Source organism: Pimephales promelas, chromosome 17 (assembly GCF_988280905.1).
Source record: "Pimephales promelas chromosome 17, fPimPro1.hap1.1, whole genome shotgun sequence".
NCBI lineage: Eukaryota > Metazoa > Chordata > Actinopteri > Cypriniformes > Leuciscidae > Pimephales > Pimephales promelas.
Genome location: NC_142785.1, coordinates 11,054,478 through 11,067,785, shown reverse-complemented (window position 1 = coordinate 11,067,785; position 13,308 = coordinate 11,054,478). Strand labels below are relative to the sequence as shown.

General features: G+C 38.5%; 1 protein-coding gene across 3 annotated transcripts in view; it reads right to left on the bottom strand.

Annotated features, from left to right (window-relative positions):
- Positions 1–13,308, bottom strand: part of top2a (DNA topoisomerase II alpha) — a 182,634-nt gene that overhangs the window by 71,091 nt on the left and 98,235 nt on the right. For all 3 annotated transcript variants that reach the window (XM_039685302.2, XM_089121899.1, XM_089121900.1), the window contains 2 exons: positions 9,400–9,514; positions 3,779–3,900 (listed from right to left, as the gene is read on the bottom strand). In XM_039685302.2, coding sequence (XP_039541236.2) covers positions 3,779–3,900; positions 9,400–9,514 — 237 coding nt within the window. The remainder of the gene's footprint in view (positions 1–3,778; positions 3,901–9,399; positions 9,515–13,308) is intronic.

Genomic DNA, 13,308 nt, shown 5'->3' with positions numbered 1-13,308 from the left:
AGTGTTTTAGCTTTCAAATGATGCATAGTTTATGATAGTCAGTTGAATATTTGTTATAAAACAAAGCTTAAAAAAGGTAATAAAAGTTTAGCCACGCCCTCGACGGCCCGTATTCGGGCCGGTGCTTGATAAGAGGTTAAGGGGCTAATTAAGAAAATTGCTATATTTTTTATTAGTTTAAAGGTGGAATACCTAAGATTTTTGCATTAAAATATCCCAAAATCGCGACAGTGTGGGCATTGGATCGCCAATCACTCTCATATATTTTGGACATGCTCAAAGTTAGAACAATTCTGGGACAGTATCTTTCTAATTACTGGGAGTATAATGGGTTATGTCATCCCTAGAGATCCCAAGATCTTCTTGTTAGGTCTACTACCCGGTGAGGCGGTCCAAAAAGATGACATTTATCTTTTTAAAATTCTAATGATTGCATGTAAAAACGCTATCACTCGGTCTTGGCTAAAGATCGACCCACCCCGTATTGAGCAATGGAAAGAAATAGTGGAGGAGATACACTCAATGGAGAAAATGACATATTTTCTACGAATCCAAGGTCACATATATAATAAGCATTGGGAAAAATGGCTTGCATATAAAGAAGTGGAACAATTCTAACACTTTAATTGTAATACTTTATTCTGTTATTATATAATATATAGTGCCCCTTGTTCTTTGTCTTTGTATGTTGTGTTGTAATAAAAGAATAAAAATGCAAAATAAAGAGTAAAAAAAAAAAAAAAAAATATCCCAAAATCACAAGGCCAGTGTTATATATTTAGTTAAGATGATAACTCACAATATTCCAAATGTTTCAAACAATGTTTAAATCGCGAGAAAATTGAGATTTTAACCAAGGAAACGGGGCGTATGAGCAGGGGTGAGCTGGGAGTCGCCAGTCAATCGCGTCATATCCGCTTACCTCGGTTTCCGCTTGTACTACGTGTAGTCCTGGACAAATGCGGTAGTTGTAGTTGTGCGCTAGCGTCTATCAAGCAACAAACGGCAGCTTGTTTCGCACGTTTGTTATGGAATGGAGCACAATTATTCTTTTCATTTATTCTCGGAATGTTAACTGTTGGCTGTAAAGGGGGTCGCACACCGGACGAGAAGCGCCGCGCCACGTTTAGGACAACTCCACAGTATTGCAGACCGGACGCGCACTTTCTCATCAGTGTATGGCCAGCAATATTGTTATGTTTAATGACAGGAAATGAAGATAATGTCTGTTCTATGTTATGATTGTACTGTACAATTAAATACAATCGTTGCTGAGTCTGCATTCTGAAAACTTTACCTCAGAGCATCCGTTCACTGAATGAATTGAGAATCTCACCTGAAAAATCTAATAATAACATCAGCAATTGTCATTCAAGCAGCTGATTTCTGTAAATGACTGCAAAAAATGCATATTGCAGCATAGGGCGAAGTCAGGATCCATTAGCAACGATTTGAGACAAAACTAATTAAAATTTTATATAAAACTATGTAAATGGCGCTCTGTGGCGCAGCAGGATTTTGAACACGGTCCTGAGAAGTTGGTATGTGAGGTATGTGTACACTTATATATAGGGATGCACCGAATATTCGGCCGCCGAAAGACTTTTATCACCGAAACAATACGGCCGAAATGTTGTGATGACGCAAACAGAAACCGCGACCTGCACGTGCTTGTCTGAAGCAACATGTCTGCGGTGTGGAAGTATTTCAGTGTATCTGAACCCGCGAGGAGATGGAAACCTTGTTTATCCACCTATATCTGCTCTAAACAATGCGTGCCGCCATGACGACGAATCCGGTTGCGAGCGGGTCAAGAGCGGTGCGCGCTCTGTCTGTGGAGACTCGCGCTGCGGAGGCAGGCGAAAGTATAAACAAGGCAGCGCGCGAATCTCCACAGACAGCGCGCGCACCGCTTTTGACCCGCTCACAACCGGATTCGTCGTCATGGCGGCACGCATTGTTTAGAGCAGATAAAGGTGGATGAAACAATTAAAAATTATAAATAAGACTCGCGCTGCAGAGGCAGGCGAAAGTAAACAAGGCAGCGCGAGTCTCCACAAACAGCGCGTGCATCGAGGCGTTTATACTTCGTTGCGCGTCTTGTTGTACTATTCCTTGAAACGACAGGGGACGACTCAAGTAGCTGTCCTCAGTCTAACCAATCAGGAATCGGTGAGAAGAAGACAGATAAATACATGACAATGTTTATTTTTTAGTATTCCACCACCAATACAAAAATAATCATGTAAAACCCAGTAAACCCTGAGATTATTGCTTGTTACATTACAAAAAAAATATGTATATGGGAACATGTATAGAACTAAATTAATGCTCTCTTAAATATTTTCTACATTCACTAAACATGTTTCATTAAGTTTCATGTACATTTGTATTAAACATGGACCATTGTTCATTTAAAAAGGCTTTTTATGCTATTGTATGCTAAATTTTTAAAATGTAACTAATTTAGACGTGCAAACTGGGTGCTAGTGTGATGAGAAGTTTGTGCTCGGCTTTGTTTTTGAGAGAACATTTCATTTTAAAACCTTTCTGCAGGCCAGTAGATTATTATTTAGTGTACACATGAGTGGGGTCAAGTTAAACATTTTAGTTTGAATTTTATTTTATACTGTGCATTGTGCTAAATAAATATTTGCATATATTGTAATTGATTTATTCTTTTAAAATGTTATATTAATTTATGCAATTGCAATGCCTTGATTTTAGTAAAGTTTGTACACAGTCATAGCCATAAATGCAATGATACTAATAATTGGCATAATTTATTTCGGTGTTTCGGTTTTCGGCCTTGGTTTCCTCTTTTTCGGTTTCGGCCAAGAATTTTCATTTCGGTGCATCCCTACTTATATATAATAATGTGTTCGAATTTTAAAGATGTGGCGCGACGCAGCGCTGCAGCTTCTCGTCCGGTGTGCGACCCCCTTAACGTTAATTTTGTGAAACTGTAGCTGTGGTTGAATACTTACACGACATGAAAAGATGCGTCAAATGTACATTTACGTTGATTTTTTATTTTTATAAAGTTACCAAGGAGGACCAGCCACGTCAACTCCTTGCAAGAGACCTGCCCCTTCAAACCCTCTCCACCATAGCTTCGTCCAGTGACTCGTACAGTAACATCTGTGATAACTAATTTACTTTTAAACCTGACTTTTCTTGCGGTTATTTCAGTTTAATGAAAACAAGCATGTCATTAAACGCAACGTTTATAGAAATCGAACTTTACCTCATCCATGACAACTAATTTTCGATTCCCGTCTGACTGATTTACCACGGTGGAGTTGAAAACAACAATTCCCATCATTCCTCGTTCCTCCACGTCGTCATCAAGCAAAGCCGTTGTTGTTGTTTTGAATGTAGCGCCCTCTAACGGTATCTAAATCTTAGGTATTGTAGCTTTAAAAATAAAATAAAAATAACGGATTAATATCGGTATCGGCAAAAGCCAAAGCTGCGGCATCGGTTGCGAAAAAGTGGTATCGGGACATCCCTAATTTAAACTCCAATAGACTGTTGGATCGTGTGAAATTTACCAGGTTAATTGGCTTCACCTCATCATGACATCAGTTTGATAGAACATTTTGTGTTCAGTAATATAACATGATCATCTATCTTTGAGTCTGAGCACAATTCTTCTGAATGTGCATTTTCAGATTTATTATGGTGCAGTGTCTTCTTGCTCAAAAACAAAACCAATGCAAAACGTACTTACAAATTGCACAATAAATCAAGAGAGTTGAACGAAACATGTCCTCACCTCTCCATGGTGGTACGCGGACATTTCGGCCACTGATCCAGCCAACTGAGCCACTTTCACCTCTCTCTTATCATTCCTCTTAAAACAGCAGAACATCACTTTCCTCTGACCTGGTTTCAGCCCTGAAACAAACAAATCACTTCTCTGAATTTGTTCAATAGTAGAGTTGTTCCGATTCTAATACTAGTATAGGAAATGCCGCCGATACCAATAAAAATTCTGGCATTGGTATCGGCGAGTACTTGTACCCATGTACTGATCCAATACCTTGTTCTTAAACAATAACTAAAATATGCACGCTAGCTTTACTTAACACAGCAAATCGGAGATCAATTCTTCTTTGCTGCTCTAATCAGTGGTTGCTTGTGGCAACACAGAAAGTTGTGCTGTTGCCACAAACAACCACTGTTTAGAGCAGCGAAGAAGAAAGCGCACGCTAGCAGTATGACCGCTGGTTGGCAGTATTTAAGACTGGACCAACAAGCCAGTAAAACGGCGACCTGTCTCATATGCCATACTGCAATTTTGAGGGGTGGCACAAGATTAGCAGTTTCAACACTTAAAGCATTTGGAGACACGTCACCCAGCAGAACACGATGGCAGACGGAGCCAACGTATTTTATGTAGCCAACGTATAATATTTTTTATAAGGTATAGTCATCTCACTGACAAAGTAAGGTAGATTTAAATAAATAAAAACAAATTTAAAAAAACCAAAGCGAAATTTAAATTAAAAACAAAATTTAAATAAACAAAAACTTTTAATCTCGCTGTAGATTAAAAAGGGTAAAAAAGATAATACAAGGATACATTTTGTTTCTATTATTCTATTTTCCACAATGTCAAAGCAACGCAGCTTAACCCAAAATACAAGTGCAGGCATGCACTTCTGTCCATACAAACTCCGCTGTTCAGCACAGGAAGACTTTTAGTACTCCAAGAAGAAGCAAATATATTTAAGTAGCTATAACGAAGTTATTTGTATTATATTTCACCAGATTTTATAGTGTAAAAATATTCAAGTGCAAATGAGAACTTTCGAGTGGGATGCCAGGTGTGCAAAAAAAAAAAAAAAAAAAACCCGAATATTCGAAAGTCACATTTTTAAATCGAATACTAACCCACCGAACGAACATTCGGGTCCAATCCTATAGAGAGTATCTGCAGGTATCAACAATTTCAATTTAACACTTTTAAATACCTTTACAGAAATATTTAAGACCTGCCCAACACTTCCAGAAGTTGTTTTCATTGAGGCTACATCTACATATTTATGAAAATGTGGTTCATTTTGTAGACAGGAATTATGAACTAAAGCTACACTCTGTATTATTTTTTTTTAGTTTATTCTTAGCTAAAAACACTTAGTTCTTTCAAAAATATATGTGCTCATTAATGTATATTTACTTCGTTCAAGTAATAAAGTATTCTCGTGAGTGTATAATACAGTATGCCATTGAAAATGCATATGGGTAAGGGGTTCTAATGTCGGTGGCCATGTTGCCCCTCCATCTTGAAAATACATTAGCCAAAGAGGGACATACCCGTTAATTCAAGCTTCGCCTTTCACGTGGCACCATGTCGAATGTGAAGAGGGGGATTGCTTGAGACTGATACCGTATTTTCCGCACTATAAGGCGCACTTAAAAGACTTTAATTTTCTCAAAAAACGACAGTGCGCCTTATAATCCGGAGCGCCTTATATATGGATCAATTAGTTAACAACGCTCCGCGTTATTAAATTCGCCCGCGAACTCGCACTCGTGTCCAGCTTATGCCCGCTTTGTCACACGGCCAGCTCAACCTTATCCTCCCTCAGGTTAATGCGTGTCTCCCGCTCACGAGCGCTCACTCTTAACAGACACCGTCCCTGGCGCTGCTCGCGCGTCACAGAATGTTCATAAAACGCTCCTCGTTCACAGTAACCAGGTCGTCTAAAACAGCCAGCTGTTGCTGTCAGCGAGTCGCCGCACACTGAATACTCATATGAGTCAGGCAGCAAATGTAAGTTACATGCCTGCCCCAGCACGCTCACGCTTCCTAAATAAATCCCTCACCTCCGACACCGCGCACTATGAGTTCACGGGTGGGACAGTCAAGGGTTTGACTGTCGTTCCAGTGCACTTTCACGGGTAGCATAAGGTTGGAAAAACACGGGTTACAGGTTGCTTGGAACGCAGGATTAGTTAACGGTTTCTAAGCGAGACTTTCACCTTCACTTTCACATATGTCCTGTAATCTTCTTCATTTAAGACATATTATTGTATGATCTAAATATTTTTCACACTATGACACTAAGGTGTCGCACACTATGACTAGCTTACACTTCAGTTTGAAAATGATATAGCCTACAATGTAAACTTTGCCTTACGCTAGTGATGTCATACAACATAAAGTTACTTTACTAAGATTAACTTGTATTTGTCTGGGAACCTGATAACTGATGTTAGCAATGAAATGGAAAAAAAAATAAGGAAAACACAGCTATTTTTCATTTTACATAGTTGTCATAACCTATATGTTACCTGACAAATTAAATTACTGCAAATTTTCTAAAATAACCTCATCACTTGAAGGAACACTCATAGATGAGGTTGAACTGGAAGCTATGTTAATCTTGAACTACATTGGCCACCGTAGGAGTTAGGGTCAGGAATTGAGAAGAACAGAAATTAATTTTCACTGGATGGTCATATACCTTTTCACTGCTAGATGGGGGTAAAAATCACACAGTGTAGCTTTAAAGGGGTCATGACATGATTTTTTGTTTTGCTTTATTATGTTCCCTTAGGTGCAATTATAGTATTACTATAGTTTTTTGTACAAAAAAAAAGTAATGATTTATGACATTTCCCCACCCTGTTTCCCACCTCTGATTCAAACAGTCTGTTTTGGGGTGGTTCCCCTTTAAGACTTCAGTGTTAACGCCTATACTGTTATGATTGGCTAACGTCAGTGCTACTTATGCATAAATTATTAATTTATTCATTTTGTATCACATGTAGACTACACAATGCTCCACCACGTGAAACTTCGGTCTTCGAATCTTTTACCATCGTGTCAATTCTCAATTGATTTTGATGCATATGCGCGAGGGAGGGAGGGAGGGATAGAGAGAGAGAGAGAGAGAGAGAGAGAGAGAAAAAGACAGTTTGAAGGCGCGTGCACGGCGAGACTCGCTCGCTCTCTGCTCGTTCTTTCAGTAACATGCCCTGTCACACTCATCTCTCTCACCGTTCAAATAAAGCTGTGGCGCGCTCAGGGATTAAAGTGAAAAAAATTCTTCTGACTGAAATTTTTTTCAGGCCAAGTCATATTCCTGTAACTTTATTTAAATAGTCGAAAACCAATAGCGTTGTAAGGGGAGATGTTTAAAACCGATCTAATATTGCCAGTTTGCGTAATTTAAAAGCTATTTTAATCTATGAAAAAACAATTACTTATCTTGACAAATAATCAACCATATACATAACTTTTCAGTGCATGTTTTTATTTATCTTATGAGACCAAACAATGCTAAACTATATTAATATATTGTTTGTGCCATGGCAAATTGTTTTGGCTGAGGGCAAAGTGAAGTTTTATAACTTTATTATGTAGGCTATTTAACTTTGACTTTGTAGCCTATTAGAGAGCTGACTTATGTTTAACTGAATTGTTTGCTTTATTTCTCATTGTATAGCTTATTATAGCCTACCTATTAGGCTACTTATACTTTTGAACGGGATATTAGCATTAAAACTGACATTTAACAAAAAAGAGACATGGTTGTGTAATTTTATATATTCTAAAATATATAAAATATTATATTACTATGCATTCTCTTCACTGTATGTGTACACATAATACAATAAAACGATACAACCCTGTCTGTTTGTTAAATGTTAGTTTTAATGATAAATAATGTTTCATATTTTTAAAATGAAAACAAAAAGAAGCAGGTTTGTGTTTTAGCTATATTTCGTGTTGTTATAAATATATGATAATCAATGTGCGTTGCCTGAACCACATTTGTGTGGCCATTTATATGTTTATGATAATAATTATGTTCATTTATAAATTAAAAGAGGCACAGTGGCGTTGATGAAAAAAGGCAGAGTTGATAACCGGAGTAGCCGCGTGCTGAGTAAAGGGCCTTTCACACAGGACGCGGAATGCGCTGCGCTTGCCGCTCTGTTCAGCGTTGCCCTTCAGATACAACGTGATTTGCGCGTGACTTGATCTGACTTGATATGAATATTATGAATGGGTTTCATAGCGCAGCGCATACCGCGTCCTGTGTGAAAGGCCCTTGACGCGATCAAGAACGCGCTGTTAGAAGCGTCCTCTCGTCCTCGGGAGTTTGTTCTCCCGAGTCGAACTTGGCAAGTCCGAACTACCAAGGACGCGAGTCCGAAGTTTGCGTACTTGGTATTGAGAAACGACCAATATTGACCAGCGTTCTGTTTTCTATCATGGGACCGCAGCAAACGAGCTGTAGCCTCGCCTGACAAGATTGAGTGAACAGGGTCCAGGTAGCACTTTTTCCGTGAGCGGGAATTGAAAAACCGGAGTGGACCATGAGCAAAGTGATTACAGAATGCTTAGAGTGGAGAGAGGAACGTGCTTTCGCTCCACTCCAGGCTTTATCACATCCCCCTCAGCAGGGTGAATACGCATCATCTTTCCTTAATTTAAGACCTATTCATACTAAAATTAAGACATTTATCACACTGCGAAATGAAAGCCTATTTACGGCCTTAAAATAATGAAAAGTTAATTTAAGACATAAGGACAGACGGGAACCCTGCAATTGACGGATATCCGTCATAGACTCGCTGCAATTAACGGAAATCCGTCGTAGCGACGGAGAACTTTAATCCCTGCGCGCTGCATATGCTGCATTGAATAAACGACATCCGACTGCTTTCCCTGACGTCTGCATCATTCGACAGCGTATTCAAACATGTTGTTTGTCTACAGCAGCAACAGCACATCTGCGTGGCATCACAGTCATCTTGTAAACAAACATACTCGCTGCACGACAACGCATGCGATGATGCGAAATGAGGCGTAGTTGTCTCGCGCTGGAGGCGGTCATATGCAAACGACTGGTACGTCACGTCACTTCATACCATGGATCCAGAACGAGCTGTTTTTAGAGCTTGATTAAATAAATGGTTTGTTTATAATTGGAAGGACATCTTAAGCTATGAAACTTGCATGAAGTTTTAATAGTACATAGATCTCTTATATATCAAAAGATCAAGGCAAATTTGGTTTCTCATGTCATGACCCCTTTAACCATACTGCACGGTATCAGTATACTACTCGGTAAAAAAAGTATTTAAAGTCCAACTTAAATTTGTTCAAGCCACCTTAATTAAGTTTGGTCGTGAAATGTTGTTGAGTGTTGTCTTGAAATGATTGTTGAGTTGACCAAATTAAAATGAAGGCAGCACGAACATATATTTTATATTTTAAGGAATTATTTGAGTACTTAAAGGTACACTATACTATCACAAAATGTGTTTATCGTATAGTGACAACTCAGTTGTTATAAAGGCTTTTCCAAAGGTTAGGCATTACAATCAAATGAATATTGAAATGACTAATGTTGCTAAACATGTAATGTTTCTCACCATCCACCAAGCAGGGGATTGATCGCTCATTGTCAGAGTTGGAAAACTGCACAAGCTCTTTATTAATGAAGTCATGGTAGGTGAGGGATGTAGTTTTCTGTCCATACAGATACTCCTGCAAAAAAAAAAACAAAAAACACACAAGATCATGCTTTCAGGGGGGTATTCAGAAAACAAGGTTATCTTTCGATCAAACAAATAATTTCTGGGGGGCATTCAGAAAACAAGGTTATCTTTCTATCAAACAAATACTTTCTATCAAACTACTAACAAATACTTATTTCAAATAAATACTTTAAAAACATTTGTATTCAGAAACAAGAAAAACTTATCAAAAAGCTGAGTTTCCTCATGAGACCGCAATGTGCGAGTGAGGTTCAGGAAGAGGTGACCGGCAGCTACACACAGCAATAGAGGGCTCGGCTGAGCGAAAAAACACTCAAGGTCCCCCGACAAGAAATTTTCACTTTTGCCTGTATTTGGTGCCCTCGTGTCTAGAATTTTCAATCGGTGTAAACCGAGATTTGGCTATCTTTCTCTTCTCTGCAGCTCAGACGCACTGATCTTGAATCTCCTCGTTATTACTTCATAATGAGGAAAGGTTACCTCCCATTTCTCTGCTTTACCCACTCGGAAAATTTGGCTAGCCTATGAGAAAACAAGCTAGGAACAGGAAGTGCGAACACGCAGGCGCGATTTTAGTTTTTCCTCGAGATATGGCTTGCAAACGAGCGAAGCATAGCAGTTGATCAGTGTTCGGATGTACAAATGAACACTACAGGGTTCATACACATTTTAACCAATACTTTTTGGCACATTTCCATGACTATGTATTCCTGAAAAAGTCTGCGACTGACTGTACTGCCTGGTACTTGGCGTCTTTAGCATGGCTAGCTGGCGCTGATTCTCCCATTTTAAAGATATTAATTATCTTAGTAATAGTAAATGAACTAGGGATGGGGCCGATCCGATCCAGTATCGGGACCGATACCAGCGTAATTCACGCATCGGATTTTTCCAATCCAACCTGCGGAGAAATCCGATATTTATGAGCCATGTCTGCTGAAATGACTCTAAAAGTGATTCCTGCCGGGCCTGCTAGTCTGGTAGCTAGCTGGCTGCAAACTGTGGAATGGATCTCCTGAACGGAGGTAAAACTCAATCAGACTGTAAAAAATAGGGCTCAATGAGACACACATACCAGGAAATCCATTCCACAGTTTGCAGCCAGCTAGCAGGATAGCATTGAGCTACCAACATGTTCGCTGTGTAGAAATCCTATGGTGGAAATACTTCACTGGAAACACCGCAGCAGAACAAGACAGCAAAATGCAATGTTTGCAAAGCCGTATTAATTAATCTATTTGTCTGTGATGCATGTTTGCAATTCGCAATCGCAGACACATGTTGAGTGAACCCAAATTGAATTTAGTTATTAAAGATATGCATGTTGAGCAGGTATCACAGACACGGCTTCTGGGTATCGAAGTCGACAACCACCTATCATGGTCCAAGCATATCAGTAGAGATGTCCGCAGGATGTGCAATGGACTTTTTATGGTGAGAAGGTGTTCTCACATGTTGCCTTTTAACATTAGAGTAAATGTAATGAAATCACTAGTGTTGTCACAGTTGGATTATTGCTCAGAGGTTTGGTCAAGTGCTGCTGTGACACATATATCAGATCTACAAATGGTCCAAAATAGAGCAGCACGAGGTGTACTTCAGTGTCCATTTGGAACCAATGTGAACTGGATGCATAATACACTGCCCTGGTTAAAGGTAAAAGAAAGATTTACAGTTTTCTTGCTAAATTTAACAAGAACTATCATTTTAACTAAATCTCCAAAAGTACTTTATTGTAAGTTGCACTTTAGTTCTGATGAGCACCATTATGCCACTAGACATGCTACAGAGGGTAGGTTTATACTACCCAAAGTACGAACAAATTATGGAAAGAGAACTATGTTGTATAAAGCAATGTTCTGTTGGAATACTTTGCCCGGTGACATTGTCAATGCACACAGTAAACGTCATTTTAAAGTCCTTTTAAAAAGGCATTTGATTACGAGTTAACATGTATTGTGAATAGTAAATTGTATTACATTATAATTATTGCGACAGTATCATGACCAAACTGTATAAATGTATTTTTGTAACAAAAGATTATTCATATCTGAGAATGAACTAGGTTTTGTGTATATGGGTGAATGTTGGTTTTGGATGTAGGTATGTATGAGTAGGGGTGTGTGGGTTTTAATTTTTATTTCTATTTGTGTTTAGATTTGCAAAATGTAATGTACATGGTGTAAAAGTGTTTGTTGGTTTCACATGTTGGTTTGCATCGACTCCAGGAAGAGTAGCCGCTGTGTGCAGCTAATGGAGATCGAAATAAATAACAAATAAAAAAGCAATCCAGAAGAGAGAGAGATCTCTCACGCGGTGCCACAGCACGCACAACACGACAGCCCTGCTTAATGACGACAGAGGACAGGACTAAACATTCAAACGTAGCCTGGTTACACTTTAGATCTGTGATATTAGTCTGATTTCCAAAGATTAAAGAATATATTGAGGTAAAAAAACATTAAAAATAATAGCCGCTTTCTGTCTAGCCAACTTCCTTACAATCGCGGCGGTGCACTCATTTCTCCTTAAAACTCAAACTTTAAGACAGAATCAGCACGATCGGTGATTGTTGTAAAATGCAGTCTCTGCTGTTACTAAATTGCAGGACGCTTTTAATAATAAAAAGAGCTATTAAAAGCACAACATTTGCGCAAGAGTTATTATAATTCTTTTTAGACCATACCTGAATAATGTTAGTAGACCTTCCTGAAAGCACTGTGTAGGCCTGTATAATGTGCATCTTTGTTTAATTGTCTATCTATTGTTTAATATATATATATATATATATATATATATATAGACATACATACGTACATATCATCCTTGCCTGTAGAGAGGAGTTTATTTCAGCATCAAATAAAATCAACAATAATGATAAATAATATTAAAGCAAACAGCTCTGGTATCGGAAAAGTATCGGTATCGGCTAATATCCAAAGTCAGGTATCGGGATCGGAAGTGAAAACAATGTGGATCGGTACATCCCTAAAATGAACACAGTAAATGTAACATTGGGATGCACCGATAGCATCTTTTTCAGAATCGATCCGATACCAAAAATTCTGAGTATCGACCGATACCAGCGCTTTTTTTTTTTAATCAAGTAGAATTTATATAACTCTGTGTTGAACTAATAAATCACTCTTGTGTGTGTTAAACAATCTATTTAATACAGACAACTTCATTATAAAGATAAACAGCAAATCCAAAAAAATATGGATTTACGAAATATGGATTTAGTCGATCAACGAACGCCGATCCATGTGCACCGGTGAGTTGTGAATAAGGTGATAAGGTGAGCGCGAACAGTAGGCTACGTGTACATATTGAAGAGAAGAAAACGGTTCGTGATTCTTCCGAAAACAACGGACCATATGATATTCTGCACAGTTCAGCGCACTTGGATCGGCATTCGTAGATCGACTGGTAGAGACTATTTTCAAAGATGGCTTCTTCCTGTTTTCACGAAGTTGACTGTATGTATAAAATATCTTTTTATTAAACTGTATGGACACTGACAAAGTTCTCAATGCTTCGGTTTGAATGTAGGGAGCCTTATTATGCTGTCGTGTTAGTGTGGGGCTATTTTGAGCCTTGTTAGTGGTAATAACAAGCGATTTTTATTTGTCATTACTCTGTGCCCTATGTACTAGCATTATAGCGTTATAACTGTTTTTAGAGATAAAACTATTTACATTCGGCAATCATCAAAACAAATCTCAGATAACGGTTGACTAGGTAGCAATGTGTAATTAGACCAAAGGTTAATTTTCCGCCGGA